Below are 24,613 nucleotides of genomic sequence, written 5' to 3' on the forward strand. Positions count from 1 at the left end.
TAGTCTTTGTGATTCATACGCTCTTCTCCTCCTCACCTCACAGTTTGAGTGTAAATAGACTCGGTGATGTGAGAGAACTCATTTCCATCTGCGGCTACCGGCCCCCCTCTCTGGAGGATGTGCGCCGCGGCTAGGCTATTTGTTGTGTCTTAATTGAATCTCCATATCTCAGCTCTAGGGGGGGGGGGGGGGCAGACAGGGGGCTTGTTTGCATTCACAAATGTGATTAAATAATGGTGTCAGGAGGATGGGGCAGCGGCGCGGCGCTATCTGCTCGAAAATTGACTCGCTTATTAATAAGAGTTGCTCATTTTAAATAGATATATATATTTTTTTTATATTTTATTTTCATATTTTAAATTTTTATAGAACACAAACCAGACAAAACAGACAAACAGGCTCAGACACAAAGGAAAGAAAGAAAAAACAAAACAAAACAAAACAATATAATCAACATTACAAAGTGGTGCCGCCAGCCACCTAAGGTGCTTATGTTCTTGTAAACGGTATACTCGGGATTCCACCCAAGGGGTCCATGGGAAGCCAGCCGGGCGAGTCACCCGTCACCCCTAGCCTCGTTAAGGTAGACCAAAAACGGGTCCCAGATAGTCACAAACTTTCTAATTGTATTGGTTCTCAGGAACCTAAGTCTCTCCATGCGTATAACAGAGGTCATGTCCGTCAACCACAACTGGAAAGAGGGTGGAGAGGGAGATTTCCATTCCTTCAGAATTTGTTTTTTGGCAACAGTTGTCCCCAGTGTATTTTAAATAGATATTAAATGGATTTATTATACAAGCTGGGGCACAGATTAATTTCCCTGCATGATGTGCAACTTGATGCTTTGTGTCAATGCAGTTCCGTCATTATTTATTTCTGCAGATGTTGCTCTCATGTAACAGTATGGGGACAGAAATATATGATTGATCTCATACAGTGTTATGTTTCATTGTGGCCGATTGTATCCGATTGTTTCATTGTAGCCTCCTCTGGTAGTCATGGAGATCGTTTTTTCTTCTTCTTCTTCTTCTTTTTTTGTCGAGTTGCGTTCTCCCCAGCTTGGTGAAAATTGTTTACCAGGCCGTTTCAGGTTCTCGCCCCCTTATAGCGATCCATCACATTGGTGCGTTTGAAATAGATTGAGAATTAATCAAACCGGTTGAAACCCTGTCGTGTGAACTGACTAGTTGAACACGATTGTCATTGACGTTCGCGCAGCAGGGATATTGATTTTAGTGGCTGCTGTGGGGATAAAGCAGCCCCTAGTCGAGTCGTTGGGTTGAGACTGAGCAAAGGATGCGTGACAGCTGTAGCGCTCAGCGCGTTACTCTCCTCCTGCAGAAGACAGGTCCTGCCGCTCAGCGCGCTACTCTCCTCCTGCTGAAGACAGGTCCTGCTGCTCAGCGCGTTACTCTCCTCCTGCAGAAGACAGGTCCTGCTGCTCAGCGCGTTACTCTCCTCCTGCAGAAGACAGGTCCTGCCTCGCAATAGATGGCGAATTGGGGGGGTGTCATCATGTTCATGTCCCCAGATCCCCAAAGTGTTTGTGAAGATAGCAGCATCTCCACTCCAGGTGATGCTCTTAAATAGAATCAAGAAAACGCACCGACGAGACTGACTTCATAATCGTTTAAGAATGATCATGTCAACATTGTTTTTCAGCAATTATTTGAGAAATATGATTGCAGCAGCTAGTGTTAAAAATAAAAACAGAGGAATTTCATAATGATCGTGCAGCATTTTAGTCCCATTTATTTTGGTTTGGTTCAGTGGACATTTCACTTGACTGTCTGTGTAAATGGTAAATGGCCTGCATTTATATAGCGCTTTACAGTCAGTAGGTACATTCACCCATTCACACACTTTGGGGTTCAGTGTCTTGCCCGCAAGGACACTTCGACATGCACACTGGAGGAGCCGGGAATCGAACCACCGACCTCTTTTATCCAAAGCGATTAGTGGATGACCCGCTCTACCTCCTGAGCTACAGCCGCCCGTCTGTGTGTTGTGTCTGAAGGAGAATGAAAATCCTGCATCTCCTCAGTCTGGACAGTAAGGCTTTAGAGCCGGAGGGTAACGGCTTCAGGAGCGTGCAGGAGTTTATCTTTAGACTAATTCCATTTCACCTGGTTTGACTGCTTCTCTTCTTCTGGCAGATGGAGCCTGAGAAAAAAAAAGACCAGGTCTCTGCAAATGAGATAAAATAGGTGTAAGACAGCATGGAGGATCACAGCAGTTCTTAAAGGAGGTTTGACGCTGATTAAAAGTGTTTTCAAACCAAAACGCACAGATATTATTACAGCTGGGCACACAGGCCGGAACCTGTAAAACACAGAACGACTCTTGGCTTTAGTCACTTCTGTCTTTAAGGGGGAAATCAAATGATGGTGGTACAACTGGCTTTCTGCCGTTTTACAGTAAGACAGATTGAAAGTCAGGTTTTAATGTGATTATGATGTTATGCATGCTGTAATCCAAGCCGGTCTGGCAGAACAACAGAGGAGAGTTGTCAGATGGGCAGAATCAGATTGGATTACTTAGCATGCTGTTTGTCAACCCTCACTGTCGAGGCTTCAGGGCACGGAGGGCAGCAGCAGCTACTCAAGAGCACCAGTCCATAAAAAAGCTATACGTCATTAAAATAAGGCCAAGATAGTAGAACTCCGCCCCGGGACATGAACTTTGTTTGTCCCCTCTCCTCACTCACGCTGGCCTGACCTCAAACTGACTTAGAGCTTAATTCTGATCAGCATGTTGTCTTACATCTGTGCAATTTCAGGAAACAAGATGGGAGTGAGCCCAGAATTACCGCAACACTAGAGCCTCAGCTGTTCCAGCCTGCGCTCCCGTACACCACCGCCTCGCCATTCCACAAGGTAAGGAGACGAACGAGGGGGGGTTGGGCTTGCACTCTGACCCCAAGAAGACCCCTCGACCCCTCTGTGCGACCTTTCACTCTGTGGCCTTTGTTAGCCGTCTCTGCTCATCTCGTCTGTTAGCCTACGCACCTGCTTCACTCCCCCACTCTCTGTGACGCACTGTGAGCTGTGCTGTCTCTATATTGACGTGAATCTCTGTAGGCTCCGTCGCGTCGACTGTTGCGTCGCTCGCAGCGACACGACGATTGTCATGCGCGTGTCATCTTTTGTGTAATTGGTGTCCGCACTGCGTCTGATCGTTATGTTTGCCTCAGTCAATTAAAGACAAAGCTATTTTTAGTCCAAAGTTGTCAGCCACATGCCGTGAGCCCAGTACAAGTCACACACAGCACAGCATGTCTGAAATAATTTTTTCTTTTCTTTTTATTTTTAACAGAGTACACTTCTTCATCCCCAACTCCATCTACAGTGGCTCAAGATTAATTTTTATTTATTTATTTATTTATTTATTTATTTATTTATTTATTTATTTATTTATTTATTTATTTTCTCCATTTTCTCCAGAATTGTACTTTGCCAATTCCCCCTGTTGTCCCGGTCGTTGCTCCACCCCCTCTGCCGATCTGAGGAGAGCCGCAGACTAGCACATGCTTCCTTCCTCCTTCCTTCCTTCCTGCTTCACTAGATAGCAATGCGATGAAATCTTTAATAATCCTTTCGATGGGGTTCAGCTCAATTCATAGTGTGAACGCTCACAAGTTGTTATTAGGCTTGCTAAAGCGATGGGCCAGTTTTAGTTTTAGTTTTCGTGTCAACACAAATTTTAGGTTATTTCTTCAGCAGGCTGCTGACTGTGGTTAGCTAACGTGCACATAGCTCAGTGCCTGGCTGTAACACAGCTGCTTTGTTACAGAATGCTAGCAGCACATTCCTTGTCACAGTAAAATCCCCCCTGTCCTTCATTCATTATAGGCTGAGATTTACTGCAAGACGCTTTCATTGCAACATTAATAGTCTGAATATGGTGCATCTGGATAAAGCTATATTCGTGAATCAAGTGTTTACACGGCTTGCGGTGTTTACATGAGTCATTTCATATTCAGAATAATTCAGTATTTGTGATATTAAGGGAATATGAATGTGCATATATAAAACACTCTGAGTTTGTTTGTCTTGAATTCACTGAAACCACGTGAATTTAGATGATTTCCAGAATAACAAATCATCTTTCACGTGGAGCCATTATTCCCATCCATCTTTGAGACAATTTGCTGGTAGAATGTAAAGTAGAGAAAGTGAAAATGATCCAACAGTTAAAAGCTCATTTGAGTAGATCTATTTAGATCTAGTAGATCTATTTAGACGGTCGCAGCTCTTGGCAGGTTCTTACCATCTAAAAGGAGGCTGAGGGAGTAATGTGCCCGAGGTGTTTTGAGGGACTTTGAACATCGGCGGTGATGAAGTGGATTCAATCCCACTGATGTCAAAGTGGTTTAATGAGGTCCCTTAACTATGGACGAGGCTTATTAATTACTGTACACATAGCAGCGATCCGACTGATCTGATCCGACGTGATCTGATCTGAGCAGGACCAGAGGGGCTGCGAGGAGAAAGGGATTAAAAGGAGAACTTGGAGTATTTGAAGAAAAGTCACTTCCTGACCTCCACCACAGTTCACACCATCTGACCCGACTTGACTAGGCTGTGTGCGTTTGCATGACATCCAAGCCAAACGTGGTCAGCAGGTATCTTCACCCGCGATGACGAGACAGAGGTTGTAACTTTAGCGGTGGTATGTCCTGGATGCATAGCTAAAATGGCATTACAGTACATATGGGTTTTTGATCAGACAGAAGCCACCATTGACCCAGCAGAAGGAATATCTGATGGCTGAGGAGACTCGAGGAGACTGCAGGGTGGCATTAGCAAAGCACTTTAGTAGTATACTGTATATCTACAGGGGGTTTAGTGGAGCAAGACTCAGAGGAGCCTATCGCTTTAATCAGAGGCCCGCTGAAACCAGGTCAATCTGCAAATAACCATAACCTCCATCTTCTGATCACTTCCTCATTCAAACAGCATTCTAATACTATCATCATATAATCATGTCACAGATTTCTCAGAGGATAATGTGTGTGAATATGTTATGAGGGCTGGCAGCTGACAGTGTGAAGGGAAAACTGTTTCTGACACGCATACACACACCCACGCTCTCTCTCGCTCTCGCTCTCTCTCTCTCTCTCCCTCTCTCACACACACACACACACACACACACACACACACACACACACACACACACACACACACACAAAGCAATTATTATCATGGTCAGATTTTGCTACGCACGATGCCTCATCACAAGCTAATTGAAAAAAGAAATGTTCCTTTCGAAATGGATTTAGAGATACTATTAACCCTACATTTAGCCAAACGGGTTTAACACTAACATGGTCATACACACAAACACACACACACACACACACACACACACACACACACACGCACGCATGCACGCACGCACGCTCCTGGGCCAGTACTGCTCTCCTACAGTATGTACTCTTGGCCACAGTGTTGTTTATTTTTTATTTTTGTATCCAGTCTAGCCTGTTTCCATTCAGAACATCTGATCAGAGGTTGATATCTCACTCTGATGTGGTGGAATTAGCTACTTTTACATTCCTATGGCATGGAAATGAGATCCCAGGCTGCAATCAAAATGCCAGATCAGAAACGTATATCTGATCTCTGTTAGGTTTGGTAGCATATCCATCAAGACAGAAAACAAAGACAATAAAGCTGTAAATCCATGTGATAGGACGCGTCGTCAGACTCCGGGTGCTGCTGGTTCTAATGAGCTGAGTGTGGTGGAGCTGCAGCTGACAGGTGTGGAGGAGGAGGAGAGAGGAGTTATTGCACACTGACTTTGCTTCTTATCGTAATGGCAAGCCTATTAGCTCTCCTAATGAGAGGTCTCAGCTGTAACACCTGCACCCCAGACTAGCCAGACTCCCCACTGCTCGCCGGCCCACGCCTCCCACACCCCGCTCCTGACATTTCTATCTAGTTTTCCTAGTTTGCCACATCTGTCTTGTCCCTCTCTCTCTCTCTTTCTCTCTCTCTCTGGGCTACGAGGCCATTTACACCTGGCGTTAACATGTGTTTTCTGCCATCAGATTGCAATCAGATTGTGCTTGACCACTTGAAATGCCAGGTGTACTGTAAACGCCCCCAAGACACATTGAAGACGGATTGCAATCTGATCGGCCAAACCACCTCCGCAGGTGGTCAGGGATGCATTGTACACATTGAACACAAGTGTAAATGCAATGTGTCCTCTCAATCTGGATACAGCAACTGTATGCGGATTGAGAGGACACCCATTTTGGGTGTTAATAAGTTATCTGGATGCTATCTACATAACGAAAAACACATGTTAACGCCAGGTGTAAATTAAATCAGGCTAATGTGGTCAAGCACAATCTGATTGCAATCTGATGGCAGAAAATGCATGTTAGTGCCAGGTGTAAACGGCCTCTTTATGCTTCCTCCCTCTCTATTCTTGTTGCAACTCATACATCTCTTATCCTCTCTCCATCTCCCTTTTCTCTCTCCACATTTTCGAGGCCATTCACACACCTGGCACTAACATGCGTTCCCTGTGATCAGATTGCAGTCGGATAGCGCTTTAGCACATTAGCCTGATTCCGTTTACACCTGGCGTCGGGGGCATGCGTTTTGGGGTGATCAGATTGCAATCTGGTCACAGAAAATGCACGTTAGTGCCAGGTGTAAATGGCCTCTTTGTTCACAGGAGTCGATCTCCTAATTGCGAATGTCATTTATTACAGCCTTCTTATTCATCGTATTCCCGTGATGTCGCATGTATTTTCCTACCAATATGACACTTTACATTACACACTGGCTGTTTTTGTCATTTGACTGTAATACTCACCTGTTAATTGATTACGATCACCTGTTATTGTCCTGCCAAGATGGCCGTGTGATGATGTAACCTAATAGTACGCGTATGCAGCAGACAGACACATGATCCTCTTGTGTTGGGAGCACTGCTCCACTGCAAATAGGGGAGTGCTGCGTGTGCTTGTGTGTAAAACTAGAGGAGTTTGGCTGCGCTCCACCTCTGGCCAGGTGGAGAGAGACGTAAACAGCTCCACCTCTGGCCAGGTGGAGAGAGAGACGTCAACACATTTTGATTGGTTGGTCAGTTGGATTTGGTGATGCAAAGTGAGGAGGGTGGGTTTTTGGACTTAGTTTGTCCTCCCACACTGACCAGGACAGAGTGACAACGGAAGCACAGCACAGCAGTCAGAAGACAAGTCACCTCCAGCTTCTGTCCGCGGATCGCTCCTGCAGACTCTCTGTCAGTCATGGTCGTAGCGACTGGAGATACAAGCTTCACCCCGGGTGTCACAGGGGAACAACTGTCTACCTGTGGTCAAAGACACGGCGGTCAGATGAGCGCTGGTCTGATACAGCACATTTAAAATCTGCTGAAGTCATTGAGGCTGAGCTATCTTTTGAAGCTGCAGGACCTTCAATTCGAGCGTTTAAACGATGGCTAAAATTCATCACAACCACCTCGGCGCACCGTTGGTGACAAAGTCACACTGGAGCAGAACCGGCCATGTAAGTATAGCTTTACTTCCAGTAAGAAACATGCTGTAGTGTAGACAGACAGTACGACTCGATGGGGAACTTCGTATTGCGGTTAGAGCGGTCGGATCTTGTGAGCGCTAAACCTGACAGTAGTTGCTCGTCAGCTGTTCGACTGGAGAACTATTGTCTGTAGGCAATTAGAGGGTCCTTCTAGTTTGATTGGTTCTTCTAGTTTAATGAAACCTATTGGCATGTCATGGAAAGCTTGGCTTGTTTGATCAAATTAGAATATTAACATTTAACTAATGCAGCCAGATATTTTCTCGGCTGCGGTTTGGCGGCTGACACGGTTGTGTGCTCTTTTTAACACCCAAACAGATGTGTAACCTTATTTTAGCTGTTCCTCATTTAGTTGTAATCTCTGTGGCTGATGTAGAAGCGCGGGGCTATTGACTTTCAGGGTTTGTAGCAGACTACTGTTTGCACATGGTGGAGGACTTTACTCATACTCACACTGAAAGCTAAGACAATATTGCTCTGTACACAAACTGTTTGACCGTGTCAGCCATTACGCACTTATGATGCCTTTCAGACTCGACTAGACGACTTCGGCAGACCCTGATGTCCCCACGCATCGTTGCTTTTTAGGGTCAACATAGTCAACCGATGAATGCGGAAGCATCGGCGATCGAGTTTGTAGTAAATAGTCAAAGGACAATCTGAGCAGTAAGTGGTGATCAAACAAACAGCTGTGCTTCACCAGAGTGAGATAGGCGCTTTACCATGGAGAAGCCGGTCGCTCACTCATGACTGTGTGTGATTGGGTGGAAAAAGGACATGGGGAGAGGCAAAAGATCTGGATTCAGGTAAAATGTTGAATTGAATAAATCGTATTTGAGTCTGTTGAGAGAGAATTTTTCCCTCTTTCCAACAGCTTCTGTAGGCTACAGCACGAGGTTTCTCTCGTGAGGGAAAATGTCAATATTCAATATTTCACAGGAATCCTGTGCGATTATTCTGTAGAAGATAAACAATTAGGCGGCCGTGTGTTTTCCTCGCACCAGATGTGCTGCGAGCGACGGTGTGAACGAACGCGTGTGTAACAAATGACGACGGTGCTGCTCACACCACCACAGCTCTCACACTCAACCACCACACTACTCTCTCTGCTGTGAATCAAAGAAATCATAAATAAAATAACTCCAAAGTTTAACGACCACTTTATCTTACTCCCCTCTCTCCAGACCACAGATTTATTTGAAATGATTGAAAAGATGCAGGTAAGGCGATGCATTGATCTCCGTCTTTTACCTCGGCTTTCCTAAACTGTTACTCACCAATAGCAAAGCCTCTCTGAACTAACCAGTCAGTTTGTCTCTTCCTAATAATGCTCTAGCGTTCTGGCCGCCTCCACCACCGTAACATTGGCTTGTCTTTCTGAGTAGAGCGGTCAGTTGTCATGACCTCCGGCTGCTGTATAATGTAAACTCATTATCTCACCTCTAAAAACTCTTATTTTGAAGGTGTGTTTAGTAGAGTTATGATCTATGATTATGACCCCACACACAGGCTGAGTGTTTCTGATGTGTTGTAAGCTTATCAAAACTAAGCAAGCTTTTTTGTAGAGCTGGGCATTTTATCGATATTGTGATATGAGACTAAATATCGTCTTAGATTTTGGATATCGTTATATGGTGATATGGCATAAGTGTTGTCTTTTCCGTTTTAAAGGCTGCATTTACAGTAAAGTGATGTCATTTTCTGAACTTACCAGTAGGGCTGCCCCCTCCAGGTCGATTGGTCGATTGTTTGGTCGACGTGCTCTTGGTCGACGAGATTCACGTTGGTCGAGCAATCGCTGTTGTTAATAATTTTATATATATATATATATATATATATATATTTTTTTTTTTTTTTTTTTTTGCAGGCCATGCCAGGCCACCGGGCTACTATAAACTTTAGTTCCAAGGCCAGCAGTAAACAAACGGTAGCATATTTTCATTTTGTTTTAACAGTAACAGTTTTGTCATAACAGTAATTTACAAATTCCCCAGTTACTGAATGGGCTGCACAAGATGTTTTGTGTAAGTGAAGTTGCATTGTTCAAAAACTACTAAGTACAGTAGTCCACACACACACATCCAGTTAAGGTGGACTGTAAGTAGACTGTAACAAACAGTTCAGTTTGTCAGGTGCATGCAACTATGACATGACTTTATGAAAGTTGTTGGTCTGTCTACTTGACAATGTTGCTGAAATAAAATGGTTGAAGTCAGATGTACAGACTGGAAAATTGTTCTTATATAAACCAGATGTTGACAAAGTTTTCCTTTGGGGACATAATTTGCAGTTGAAAAAGTAAGAAATCGCAATATATCGAAATATCGCAATATTCAATATATCGCAATATTCAATATATCGGCGATATCGCAATACTATCGTATCGTGGGCATCTGGTGATTCCCACCCCTAGTAGTCAGTACACTGCCCAAAATAAGAAAAAAAAGTACACTGCAATTTTTTTATTTTTTTATTTTTTTATTTTTTAGACCCCGTTTCGACCAATCGATTGGTCGGAGCTGTGGTCGATTTCTGGTCGACCAGGATAATCTTTGGTCGAGGGCAGCCCTACTTACCAGACTGTTCTAGCTGTTCGATTATGCCTTTACCCACTTAGTCAATATTATATCCACATTAGTTGATTATTTATTAAAAAAATCTCATTGTGTAAATATATTTTGTGAAAGCACCAATAGTCATCCCTACAATATATGGCAATATCGATATTGAGGTATTTGCTCAAAAATATTGTGATACAGTACGGTTTTGTCCATATCGCCCAGCACTACTTTTGTGTGTGTCAGCAATTTGTATATTAACGGTAGAGAACATTATTTAACACATTGCTCGTTTATTATTTCAAATTCATTCCAAAAAATCTTAGAAGGAGTAAAGTCAATGTGGCTTTCAGTGGCATCATGGTTTTTCTTGTCTGGTAGTGGTAGTGTGTGATAACACATCTGAATCATCTGAAAAGAAATGTGCCTCTTCTGGAGGGTGTGTGCGATGCGGGAATGTCTTGTTTCTTCACCCCCACTGTCACAGACAATATATTAACCTCACCCGCCGGCACCAGCACCTAGTCCTGATTTACATAGTAGTAGCATTGCATCTCTCTCTCTCTGTCTCTCTCATACTCTCTCTCTCTCTCTCTCTCTCTCTCTCTCTCTCACACACATACAGCTCAGGTCTTAATGTATGGGGCGTTCCAGTCTATAGGAGTGCCACTGTCTCTTTTGAAACGACACCCTCCCCGGGGTCTTGTTATCACTGTGCTCCTCTCCGTGGCACCGACAGCTTTTTCAGTCACACCCAACTGGCTGCTCTTTACCATCCTTTTAATTGTCTCTCTGTGTCCGTTTGTCTCTTTCCATCTGTCTTTGCTTTAGCGCCCGCTGGCTGCGTATCTCCTGAGGAAGTGTTTTTATTATTTTATTACCGTGTTATTATGCAGTATGCGACTGAACATGGTCTCCCAGTCCTTTCTTATTATTTTGCTCATTTTAGAACTCATCCACTGCAACACTTTCTTCAGGATTTATGCATTTCTAATCAATGGCGAGCGAGTCAGTGTACACTGGGGTTGTCAAAAGTATCGATAGTATCGATAAAAGTCAATACTAAAAATTTGAAACGGATACAATACTCATTTGCAACACGTGTTTTTTTTCCGATACCGCGTGGTATCGAAAATGGTATCGAGTATCGATATTTTCCTGGGTATCGGTATCGAAGTAGAAATTCTAGTATCATGACATCCCTAGTGTACACATTTAGATATTTGGGTTGACTTGCGAAACCAGCCGCCGTGTTACTTGACGACTGTGCGCTCTCTCTCTCTCTCTCTCTGTTTCTTTCTCTCTCTCTCTGTGTTTCTTTCTTTCTCTCACTCTCTGTCTCTCTCTCTCTGTTTCTCTCTCTCTCTGTTTCTTTCTTTCTCTCACTCTCTCTCTCTGTCTCTCTCTCTTTCTGTTTCTCTCTCTCTCTCTCTGTGTTTCTTTCTTTCTCTCACTCTCTGTCTCTCTCTCTCTGTTTCTCTCTCTCTCTGTTTCTTTCTTTCTCTCACTCTCTCAGGGCAACAGGATGGACGAGCAGAGATGCACCTTTCCTCCCCCACTCAAAGTAGGACTCTCCATGTAGTTGCAGCAGTCATTATACTCTCCATGTAGAATAGATGCAGGAGACATTTTTCACACGCAGCGCTCACTGTCTCGGGACGACTGCCTCATATACCTCCTTCTGCCAGACTGGCTGATTACTCCGGCACACAGAATCTTTCCCATTCTCCATCCATAATGCAGCAGAGTCTCGCTCTGCTCTCAGATCTTAGCCACCGTCGCTATACCCACTAGGGCTGTGCAACGATTGCGTTCACTATCGATTGATCTGTTCATTTTCTCGACGAATCGATTAGTTGTTTGGTTGATAAAATGTTGCAAAAATGGTGATCCGTTTTTCCCTAAAGCTCAAGAGGCCATCTTCAAATGTCTTCATTTGTACTGGCCAAAAGTCCATAACCCAAAGATGATCAGTTAACTGTCATAGGAGACTAAATAAACTAGAAAATATTCACATTTAACCCATTGATACCTGATGCAAAGCGGAGTTTTTTTCGGGTGGCCATATTTTCAAAGCGGAAATTCTTTCAGGTGGCCATATATTCAAAGCGGAATTTTTTTAGGGTCACGCAGTTCGCGGTCTTAAAGGGATACACACACAAATGAGGGATATACATGCAAATGCTGCATCAGGTATCAATGGGTTAAGAAGCTGGAAACAAGAGATTTTTTTTTATATTTTTCTTAAAAATGTATCTAAATGATGAATCGATTCTAAAAAATAGTTGGCGGTTAATTTTCTGTCGATCGGCTAATCGGTTGATCGACTATTTGTTACATCTCTAATACCAACAGAGTTAATTGATCCATTATGCTGGATTGTTAAATTGTTGCCACCCGCTGTGCAGAGTTAGGCTGAAGTGTTAGAGACAAATCATTTGGCAAAAATATGATGGCAATAATAAACCAGTCAGGGTTCATATGAGTTCATATTAGTGAAGAGTTTTTCAGAATCAGTAGTTCAGCAAAGCTTCTGTATACTCTCACAGAGTCAGAGATTACTTGTGGTCAGTATTTTGAAAATGCCAGTGGAAATACTGTGATAAGGGAATGCATTGTTAATTGAATCATGTGTATATTTTTCCACTGCATAATAGTTATGTTTATTCTAGAGTTGGGCTGTGTGGGTATTTTTTAACTCTGATGAAGAAACAAAGCCGTTTTTTGTTTTTCTCTATTCCCCAGACAGAGGAGGACTACATTCCATACCCGAGTGTCCATGAGGTACGTTATGATTGATTGATTGATTGATTGATTGATTGACTTTATTAATGGATATAGAGACAACAACAAGATCCAAGGGATAGCATGTAAAAGTGTAAACACTTATTTCCAACATGGTCCCCGATGTTCTAAAAACAGGACAGACAATAACACAAAACATATATCGTCATCTAAAAAACTGTATCAAAAAACCCCATCACAATTTAGACACCAATAAATAATGGTACTTGAAGAGAACCTATCCTAAAATCATCCATTATTAGTCACACTCAAAATTGCATTAGAAACTACATAAACACACTTACTCAAGAAAATAAGACAATCATCACAGTAAAACACATTATACTCATTATACACATTGTACTCTACATTATACACTATTATGTATCACAGTGCCAATTTCCACAAGTGTTTATCATCTCTCCGCATCTCTATTTCAATCTGTTGAGGAAATATGTCAATTTCATTTGTAACCTATCCTCCTTCCCTTCTGAAATTGCTTCATCGATTTCAACAACAGAGTTTTGTCATTTTGAAACAGGTGCTGGGCAGAAGGAGCCCCTTTCCTCTCATCCTCCTGCCCCAGTTTGGGGGCTACTGGATCGAGGGGACCAACCACGAGCTGAGCGACACCATGGACGCAGAGCAGCTCCAGCCGCTGTCCCCCAACACCCGCACCAAGCTGGAGTGCAACACCACCGCCAAGCTCTACCGCAAGCACTTCCTGGGCAAGGTCAGTGCACCCTAGACACAGCTTACTATTGCCATCACTTGCAATTTTATTTGTTTTATTTATTTATTTGTATTTGTTTATTTGGTCAGGACAGTACACATTAATGAACAGCTACCTACAATGGTGCGTTCAAAACTAAAGTGCGTGGGTTAAAAGTGTGAAACTACAAAAGATAATGTGCAAGGGTAGAGACATATGAGGGCTAAATAGTTATGGTTGGTTATGGTTGCAGTGTTGATTTATTTTGAAGATTGTGATATGTGGGGCTTTGTACAGTTGCAATAGTGCAATTAAAGATATTAATATGGCCATATAAAGTGATCACGTTTTTTCAGTAAATGGCGTTTAGTTCTGCAATGTTTTAAAAGGTTGAAAGTGGTATTTGTGAAGATATATTCATGAATGTCCTCACGTACTAGAGCCTCCAATAAGCCTCATTACCCTCAAAGAATAGTTCACAATTCATTTCACTTCTAACCTGGTTATAGCAGCAAAAATGAATAAGAGAGAAGTAAATCCCGGCACAGTAACCCAATAACAGGGAGCGGGCCTCACCGCTCGGCACTTTGTACCCTGTTGCTAATGAAGACGCATTAGGCTTTTACCACCTGTTTTCACACGCGCGTAATATGAACAAATGTGATCCGCCTGCAGTCGCAGGGTCGCAGGAGAAGAAGAGGCAGAGAGAGTGGGAAAACATGGCGCGTACCTGATAGGAGCGGGTTGGAGGAGCACCAGTGTGTGTGGGCATGCATTCATGCATGCGTCAGGGGTGCACACGTGTGTTTGTTTATGCCAGATAACGAATGGCGGTGTCCCGTCTTTGCACTGTGCCCATCAGGAACACTTTAATTACTACTCACTGGACAGTGCTCTGGGACATCTGGTCTTCTCCCTCAAGTACGATGTGATCGGTGACCAGGAACATCTCCGTCTCTTGCTCAGGTGATAACTCATACCCGGCACAATTCATCATCATACAACCTCCTCCTATCGAACGTGTTGTTTTTAGTTTAGAGGAGAAAATATGCGATCTTTAATTTTGTATTGTGCAATGTGCATCTCCGCATGGCGAGTTAGGAATGTGTATGCATAGATGCATGGAAAAAAAATACACTCTTTTTTTCCCTTGCTAGCCCTCTCTATTGACCGGATAATCACATCCTGCCAGCAATAGTCTTATCGTAAGAGTCATAAAGCTAGCGAGAGTGTCAACAGCACTGTCATTTCCTCAGCGGGGTAACAGATGGGCTATTTAGGCCAACATGTGGGTGGGGATGGAGGAGGGATGGAGGGAGAAGAGAGGAGACGAGAGGAGAGGAGAGGAGAGGAGAGGAGAGGAGAGGAGAGGAGAGGAGAGCAGAGGAGAGGAGAGGAGAGGAGAGGAGAGGAGAGGAGAGGAGAGGAGAGGAGAGGAGAGGAGAGGAGAGGAGAGGAGAGGAGAGGAGAGGAGAGGGTGGGGAGAGGAGAGGAGAGGAGAGGAGAGGAGAGGAGAGGAGAGGAGAGGAGAGGAGAGCAGAGGAGAGGAGAGGGTGGGGAGGTTTGATGATGATGATCCATCCCGGATGATCTCTTTCCCATCTGAGAGCTTCTGAGAAATGTTGCGTCACATTATGATTTGGCCTTGAGAGAGCAAACGGATTGTGTTGTTTTTTTGCCACCAGGACCAAGCTGAAAACCTACCATGACGTCATCCCCATCTCCTGTCTGACAGAGTTCCCCAACGTGGTCCAAATGGCAAAGGTGAGACAAGTCAAAGCGTTTTTTTTTTTTTACTGCTGGTGTGCCTGAAGCAATCATGTGCTCTACATGATTGCTTCAGGCACACCAGCAGTATAAAAACAAACGCTTTGACTTTGTGCGATATGTGAAAATGTATGTATCCATTTCGCACAGAACACAACAGTGCTTTGTCAAATTGTGTGTTATTTTATATTGCATAATCATTTGTCTGTTTTGGCAATGTCCGTGCTTTCTTTAAAAAAAAACATACTAATATTTTCTCTGTCTTTTTGATTCCAAGCTTGTCTGTGAAGAGGTCAACGTGGATCGCTTTTCCCCTGTCCTCTATCCAAAAGTAAGACTCAACTTTCTTTGCTTTACTCATACTACTCCATGGTCCTGTATATCTATCACTGATGATTTATGATGATTTCATATCTCCTGTTATACCTGTCATTTCCTTACAGGCTTCGAGACTTATTGTCACCTTCGATGAGCACGTGATAAACAACAATTTCAAGTATGGGGTCGTCTATCAAAAATTTGGACAGGTGAGCTGAGCTGTAGAGCCGTGACGTGGGTTAAAACAGAAGATGGGATTTTCAATCATCTAGAGCTGCATCCATACTAGAGGTAGAACCATTATCCTTCTTCCATTCATCATAATATGCAGTGCAAGACAAATACATTAGCATAATGCTATACAGTCGTCAGTGATTTCCATAAGGAACTTGATTGTATTCGGTCCTCCTTGGTCTTAATAATGGGTTTCAGTCCAGTCCAATCCAGTCAGTACAGTATTCCCTGTAATCACGACCCCGTTGTTTGCTGTGTGGGAGCAGGAGAGCTGTTGAATGCTAAGTTGAGGGCCCTTGAGGGTGCCTTTGTGAATGGAGGCCTCAGTGTGGGGAGTTCCGCATCCTCCATCCTTTAGAGCCGGAAGGAGTTGGATTACATTATGAATGAATGAACCAGGGGCCCACGATACGAGGGCATCGAGGGCCCTCCGCTCATCCCTCAGAAAGAAATTTTTTTCTCCAGGAGGAGCACGAAGTGGAGGAAGGCATTCTAGGCAAATAAGCACCCTGCATAAGGGAAACAATACACAGTCACTCAATGGGCAGTGGGAGCTCCTCCTCAGGGTTTGAGTCTGCTTCTGTGTCCACAGCGACACTCCAATCGGTGACAATAGATCAGTGGTTTTCAAAGTGGGAGGCGGGCCTCCCCAGGGGGGGTTCCAAACAGTTGCAGCCAGGGGCCAGGGGGCTCCGTGAATGGGAGTGAACAAATATTACATTACATATAGATAGATCACATAGAATAGCCTAAATGTGTGTGATTTGGTTAAAGAGATTAGTTCAGTTTGTTTTTCAGTTTTTGTTGATCAGATAATTGTTGGGATCAAATAACATTCATGATCCCATAGGCATCCGGGAATTGAGCGAAACGGTTAACCATAGTAAGCGAGTAAACTGTGCGTGGGGGTGGGGGCGTTGTCCCAAGATTTGTCTGAGCGGGGAGGCCCACAGCCTCAGACTTTGAAAACCCCCCCGCAATAGATGATCACATGTCAATCACAGCTGATCATCAACACTCACACACAATTATTTTTCTAAAGCCACCTCTGTCTTCTCATATGCAAATGCAGCCATGGACAAGAGTGTCAAAAACACACACACACACACACACACACACAAACACACACACACACACACACACACACACACACACACACACACACACACACACACACACACACACACACACACACACACACACACACACACACACACACACACACACACACACACACACACACACTGGGGCGGCTGTAGCTCATGGGGTAGAGCGAGTTGTCCACTAATCGCTTTGGATAAAAGAGGTCGGTGGTTCGATTCCCGCCTCCTCCACTCTGCATGTCGAAGTGTCCTTGGGCAAGATACTGAACCCCAAATTGCTCCTGATGGTGTAGCCAGCACCCTGTGTGGTAGCCTGCCGCCATCAGTGTATGAATGGGTGAATGTACCTACTGATTGTAAAGCGCTTTGAATAAAAGCGCTATATAAATGCAGGCCATTTACCATTTACACACACACACACACACACACACACACACGTACAGTTTATTTATTTTACTCTGAGCTCAGTCAATAGCTTATTGACCCTACTGAACAGTTGCAGTAAAAAGACACAATATGACCATAAAATACCACATGTTGTTTTCATTCACTCAGTCAGCCTGCTGTTCAGTTATTGCTATGGGTAATGTGCCCACACAATGCAGTATGCAAATATTGCCTCTTGCAATCTTGTTCATATTCCTTGTCAGAAGTTGTCCTTGCTGCTTCTTTATTTGTAACGTGGAGATAGAGACATTTTTATTCGCACACTCTCACATATTGATATTTTTTCAGTTGTACCTGCTGGAACGAAGCTAGTCTCCGAGGACTCGATGTTTACGAGTCATTTTATTGTTGCAGACATCAGAGGAAGAGCTGTTTGGCAACAGCGACGAGAGTCCTGCCTTTGTCGAGTTCCTGGAGTTCCTCGGGGAGAAAATAGAGCTCCACGACTTTAAAGGGTAAGGACCCATCACAGAGCGTACTAAGCATCCTGTACTGCACACTGCACAGCAACACACCCACACCACTTTAAAGGGACAGCTCACCCTAAAATACAAAATACATATTTTTCCTCTCACCTGTAGTGCTATTTATCCATCTATATCGTTTTGGGATAGTTGCCTGAGTTTTGGAGATATCGGCCACAGAGTTTCTGCCTTCTCTTGAATACAATGGAACTGGATGGCACTCGGCTTGTGGTGCTCCAAGCACCAAAAAAATACATTTGAAAAACTCAACAGCATTGTCTCTTTCCAGAAATCATGACCCGGTTACTCAAGATAATGCACAGACTTTGTTCGTGAGCAGTTTCACGTAGGAACTATTTTCTTTTGCAGTCTCATGGGTGAACTAGCTAGCAGCTAGCGGGTGTAGTTCGGTCAAAAGAAAATAGTTCCTCCATGAAACTGCTCATAACAAGGTCTGTGGATTATCTTAAGTAACGAGGTCATGATTTCTGGAAAGAGACATTGCTGTTGAGTTTTTCAAATGTATTTCTTTGGCACTTTGAGCACCACAAGCCGAGTGCCATCCAGCTCCATTGTATTGGAGAGAAGGCAGAAACTCTGCGGCCGATATCTCCCAAACTCAGGCAACTATCCCAAAACGATATAGATGGATAAATAGCACTACAGGTGAGAGGAAATATATATATTTTGGATTTTAGGGTGAGCTGTTCCTTTACTGTTTACCTTTACTGTTCCACACTGTACAGCAACACACCCACCATCATGCTCATGACGCTCAGCTAGCTGCAGGAAGGAATAATGCTGCTGCTGCTGTAGTGGGATGGTGCAGAATATCAAGATTCAAGATTCAAGATTATTTTATTTATCCCAAGGGAAATTTGTCTCGGACATACATACGGCTGCTACATACAAAACAGTGCAAACCACAAGACAGTGCAAACGTGTGCAAACATACAATTAAAGTGCAAGTGCATCATAGTTACAGTAAATGCTTATTATGACCCGAGTTTAGGAGACTAACTGATATGGGGATGAAAGAGTTCTTGTATCTGTTGAGGTATCGTTTTTTGTTTTTGATTGGGACTCTGTAGCGTCTACCAGATGGAAGCAGTTCGTATTCTATATGCAAGACATGGGAGGGGTCAGCAGTAATATCCTCCCGGACGTGCTTTTCTCTGCTTTGCAGTTTCCGCGGCGGCTTAGATGTGACGCACGGACAGACCGGCACGGAGTCCGTCTACAGCAACTACCGCAACAAAGAGGTCATGTTCCACGTGTCGACAAAGCTGCCGTACACAGAGGGGGACACCCAACAGGTACTGTCATACAATAGTAGAGCACACCACACCTTCCCACGGTGTACAGGAAGCAGTCGGATACCTCCCCCCCCTGGGTGTTGTAGCACCACATTCTGTACTATGCATCTCACTACTGATGATGATGCCATCAAACACTGACAATGTGTAATCAGAGTCCCCGGCAGCGTCTGGGGCCAATCAGTGTTCGTTCAGGCTGTCATGAGGGGAGGCGGCGCTCCCTAGTGGTGGTTCACATGGTACAGCAACGAGACTCTTGAGAGGGTGAGGAGAGCAGCAGTTGTATATAAACCGATAAAGTCAGACATTAATATTAGCCCTTAAAATATATTAAAATGTCCTACTGTAAATACAGTTATTAACCAGTTATTTAACCATGCGGTGGCGGGGGGTTATTTGCACTACATGCACCGCTCGAAGATGAATACAAATCAGGGTTAGTAGTACGATAATGTTGTTGTTGTTGTTGTTGTTGTTGTTGTTGTTTTTGTTGTTCAGGATGCAAAATAATGTCATAATAATAATGCTGCTTTTTTAGTGTAAAACTGATATATTACAGTCATTTTGTGCTATGCGTCAGTCATAATAAAATGACGGTAAAAGGTATTTTCTTTCTGAAACCTGCAGATTCCCTGATAACATGTAAATTATGATAATGATAATGTTTATGATTGTTTGCTGTGTGACTCTTGTGTTGCAGCTGCAGAGAAAGCGGCACATAGGGAACGATATTGTGGCCATAGTGTTCCAAGAGGAAAACACTCCCTTCGTACCGGACATGATCGCCTCCAACTTCCTCCACGCCTATGTGGTCGTCCAGGCGGTCAACGCCTGCTCCGACAGTGTTCTCTATAAGGTGAGCTATTGCGCCCTCTATAGGCTGACTTTGCTTTCTGTGAACGCACAACCACTGATTACACCTTATGTCAATTCTTAGGTGGCAGTGACGGCGCGGGACGATGTACCTTTCTTTGGCCCGGCCCTCCCAAACCCCCCTATCTTTAGAAAGGTAAGTCGAACCCAAACCCACCTATGTTTAGAAAAGTAAGTCGAAGCCAAACCCCCCTATCTTTAGAAAAGTGGAGGAACTGTTAGACTTAGACTAGACTAGATGATGTACCTTTCTTTGGCCTGGCCCTCCCAAACCCCCCTATCTTTAGAAAGGTAAGTCGAACCCAAACTCCCCTATCTTTAGAAAGGTAAGTCGAACCCAACCCCCCTATCTTTAGAAAAGTAAGTCAAACACAAACCCCCCTATCTTTAGAAAAGTGGAGGAACTGTTAGACTTAGACTAGACTACATCAAGAGTACCAGCCAGATCTTTCCTCTTCTCAGTCATCTTTTTGTTTCATACATGACTCAAGCTCCTTCTCGTTGTTACCTTCTCCATAGGGTCCTGAATTCCATGAATTCCTCTTTACGAAGCTCATCAATGCTGAGTATGCCTGCTACAAGGCGGAGAAGTTTGCCAAATTGGAGGTGAGTTATTCAAAATCAATGAAAACAATCTTTGATTTGCTCTGGCTAGAATCATACAGAAGACTCCTTGCTTTAAATTGGTTTCAACTCACTCCTGACACACTCTCTGTGTGTGTGTGTGTGTGTGTGTGTGTGTGTGTGTGTGTGTGTGTGTGTGTGTGTGTGTGTGTGTGTGTGTGTGTGTGTGTGTGTGTGTGTGTGTGTGTGTGTGTGCGTGCGTGCGTGTGTGCACGTGTGTGAATAAGGAGCGGACGCGATCGGCCTTGCTGGAGACGCTGTATGAGGAGCTGCATGTAAACAGCCAGGCCATGATGGGCATCGGAGGAGAGGATGAGAAGCTGGAGAACGGGAGTGGAGGAGGAGGGGGCTTCTTTGAGTCCTTCAAGGTATCTGGATAGGCAGGAGCAGAGGCCGGGCTTCAGACTGAAGCCTTCATCAAAACCTTCTGCGTCGCTTTGGGGGAGGATGGGGATTAACTGGGAGATGAGGGCTTGGCAAGCTAAACACTGATCCATGGTATAGATTTAAATGCTTTATTTTACATAATTATGTTAAATATTTTATGTTTGATAATGCTTTGTTTTCCGTGTCCGCAATATGCTAGGAAAGAAACTGTTAATTTCTTACGAAGTTCCCTGGAAAGAACCATGAAATTAAGTACTAATTATTGGGAAAATACAGAAAGAGTTCAATGTTAGTCGGTAGTTGGTAAGTACCTCCCATTTCTACTGTTGTTTCCAAGACAGAATCATGATTATGTAATAGTTGTGTAGAAAATTAGAAATCAACTAAAATTAATTGAGAAATCAACCAATAACTATAATGATAATTGACCTCTGCCTATTTTTTTCCCCAAAAATGTATAGTTTATAGTTGCAGTTATTTCTCGGAAATGGTTTTTCTTTCTTCTTTTATTGAGTCCACCATTGACTGCTTACATTTTCTATAACCTCTACATAATATAATGGTTCTTAAAAAACTTCCTAAGAAATTAACAGTTCCTTTCTGGGGAATTATTAGGAAATTGTGGACCATGCAGGAAAATCAAGCGGAGAATGTTAGCATGTTAGCAGTACAGAACACTATTAGCCTGACATGGGCAAAAGCCACGGTAGTCATACCAGCTGAACATGGGCAACAGCACAGTGACTTATGGTGTGTCAGTGTTAATTAAAACTTATTTCCAGTCAACTGACATTGTAAGACTAAAAGGATCAGTGTTATTACACAGGTGTAAAACCTGTGCAATGTGTTATTATATGATTTAAAGACGTATCCGTCATCTATAGTTCCAGTGTCCAGCTTTCTACCAGCTGTCTGTTGTTTCCTCTCTGGGTGTAGGAGGGTGTCTTTTCTCTGGCAGTCGTTCAGGATATTGCTCTTGTGTGGATGCAAGCTACCGGCTGTAACGGCTGTATCAAGCTACCAGCTGTAACAGCTGTATCAAGCTACAGGCTGTAACGGCTGTATCAAGCTACCGGCTGTAACGGCTGTATCAAGCTACAGGCTGTAACGGCTGTATCAAGCTACAGGCTGTAATGGCTGTATCAAGCTACCGGCTGTAACAGCTGTATCAAGCTACCAGCTGTAACAGCTGTATCAAGCTACCGGCTGTAACAGCTGTATCAAGCTACCAGCTGTAACAGCTGTATCAAGCTACAGGCTGTAACGGCTGTATCAAGCTACGGGCTGTGACGGCTGTATCAAGCTACCGGCTGTAACAGCTGTATCAAGCTACAGGCTGTAACGGCTGTATCAAGCTACAGGCTGTAATGGCTGTATCAAGCTACCGGCTGTAACAGCTGTATCAAGCTACCGGCTGTAACAGCTGTATCAAGCTACCGGCTGTAACAGCTGTATCAAGCTACAGGCTGTAACAGCTGTATCAAGCTACAGGCTGTAACAGCTGTATCAAGCTACGGGCTGTAACAGCTTTATCAAGCTACGGGCTGTAACAGCTGTATCAAGCTACGGGCTGTAACAGCTTTATCAAGCTACGGGCTGTAACAGCTTTATCAAGCTACGGGCTGTAACAGCTGTATCAAACTACCGGCTGTAATGGCTGTATCAAGCTACCGGCTGTAATGGCTGTATCAAGCTACCGGCTGTAACAGCTGTATCAAGCTACGGGCTGTAACAGCTGTATCAAGCTACCGGCTGTAACAGCTGTATCAAGCTACAGGCTGTAACAGCTGTATCAAGCTACCGGCTGTAACAGCTGTATCAAGCTACAGGCTGTAACGGCTGTATCAATCTCTTATCAAGCTGTATGAGAGGCTCTGCTGCTCTGTCCTGGCTTACCGGCTTCTCTTCCCCCACGCTGCTGTGCTGTTGTAGTCTCTGCATGCCCCCCACTGTTGTTGAGTTACGTTTGTGTATCATTCGTCCATCTTCATCATCTCATTCGGGTGATATTAAAGGGGAATGGATAAGATTTCTCTCACCATCAGATGTCTCTGCCTCTCCCCACTATAATCCATAATCTACAAAGAGGTACATTGGGATTTCAACTTCTCCTCGCTGTGTTTAAAGTCAGTGTGGGCAGACATCTGTAAGCCACTTGGCCCTTCTGCTCCCTTCTCTTCTTCTGCCAACTACTCAAACATATCGGCTCCTCTGAGTCTCCCTGTGGGCGCTCAGGTTTAGCAGTGTCTCTCTGCCTCGGCCCTGTCAGTCAGGGTCGGTGTTAGGCCCCTCCCGGCCTGTAGGGCGGCGGCAAGGGGTCACGCGGGTCAGCGGCGCCATCTCAAATCTATCTCCTCCTCCTCCTCGTCTCTCTCTGTAGCGGGTGATCCGCAGCAGAAGCCAGTCTATGGACGCCATGGGCCTCACTCTCAAGAAGCCACACACAGTCTCCACTAGTATCAGCGGCAGCTTTAACCACAACCCCGCAGAGAGCCCCAAATTCCCAGGGATAGTAAGTACAGTGCCACTCTTCTAGTCTCCAGTGGGGGTGCTCTCGCTCCCACTGCCCCCGATCATAACTCCCAGCCAATCTAGTAACAGTAGTCTCCCCCCCCCCCCTCCTCCACCCTCCTCACATGCCTGCTTACTGCACTAACCTCTCACAGAGGAGGACTGCACACTCGATCGAGTGATAATGGCCTTTACCTTAGGCTCTCACACCGTCTGCCACCACCAGGTGGAGCCACTGAACACTCAGCCCCCTGCATTGACTTGAACAGACTTGAGGAGAGTTTCTTACCTGCGTGTCAAGCTGCTTCTAATATTGCCTCTTCTATTACAGTTCTCATTATTTCAATCCCCATGCATCTGCATTGATCATAAATACGCACTCGAATTCTAATGAATGTGGACTGGATTGTGTGTGTGTGTGTGTGTGTGTGTGTGTGTGTGTGTGTGTGTGTGTGTGCATGTTTGTGTGTGTGCATGCCAGTTGAACCTTGTGCTTGACTGCAGCATTGACACAATATTTTCTGCAGTGATTATGATTGTCAGGTGAAAACCTGGTATCTCAAATAAATAAATAAAAATAAAATAAAGACAAAATAAAAACAACCGTGTTTTTTATTTTGAACACCATGCATTTTTGAGTTGATCGCATTCGTTCCCGAAAAGGTTTTGTTTTTCGGATCAAATTCTGATTGGAGCTGGAGTTAACGAGGTTTTCACCCGACAGCGACGATATGCTTGCTTGTAATTAACAGTCTCTGATAGCACATGTTTATGCATGGTACTGTCAGTATTTTGGGGATTCTGGGAGATCATACAATTTTGTCTGACATTTTGAATGAAATTCAGTATCTGTATGAATTTTGACCTGTATGAAAATGATCATAATTTTCTTTGTGTTTTGGGCAATTCACAGGATTTTTTTTTTTTTATATATATATCGTCAAAAGACGCAGCTCAGG

The 24,613-nt window shown here is 44.0% G+C and overlaps 1 protein-coding gene across 1 annotated transcript in view; it reads left to right on the top strand.

Annotated features, from left to right (window-relative positions):
- The window catches only part of LOC310780362 (rap1 GTPase-activating protein 1-like), a gene marked incomplete at its 5' end in the record, with an annotated part of 65,060 nt that overhangs the window by 35,067 nt on the left and 5,380 nt on the right, over nt 1-24,613 (top strand). Inside the window, 15 exons of the mRNA XM_083640936.1 lie at nt 2,780-2,876; nt 11,631-11,678; nt 12,860-12,898; nt 13,440-13,631; nt 14,473-14,576; nt 15,296-15,374; nt 15,655-15,708; nt 15,821-15,904; nt 17,834-17,934; nt 19,130-19,259; nt 19,960-20,115; nt 20,197-20,268; nt 20,652-20,738; nt 20,984-21,124; nt 23,524-23,655. Coding sequence (XP_083497062.1) covers nt 2,780-2,876; nt 11,631-11,678; nt 12,860-12,898; nt 13,440-13,631; nt 14,473-14,576; nt 15,296-15,374; nt 15,655-15,708; nt 15,821-15,904; nt 17,834-17,934; nt 19,130-19,259; nt 19,960-20,115; nt 20,197-20,268; nt 20,652-20,738; nt 20,984-21,124; nt 23,524-23,655 — 1,516 coding nt within the window. The remainder of the gene's footprint in view (nt 1-2,779; nt 2,877-11,630; nt 11,679-12,859; nt 12,899-13,439; nt 13,632-14,472; nt 14,577-15,295; nt 15,375-15,654; nt 15,709-15,820; nt 15,905-17,833; nt 17,935-19,129; nt 19,260-19,959; nt 20,116-20,196; nt 20,269-20,651; nt 20,739-20,983; nt 21,125-23,523; nt 23,656-24,613) is intronic.

Source organism: Poromitra crassiceps, assembly GCF_964638095.1.
Source record: "Poromitra crassiceps genome assembly, chromosome: 8".
NCBI lineage: Eukaryota > Metazoa > Chordata > Actinopteri > Beryciformes > Melamphaidae > Poromitra > Poromitra crassiceps.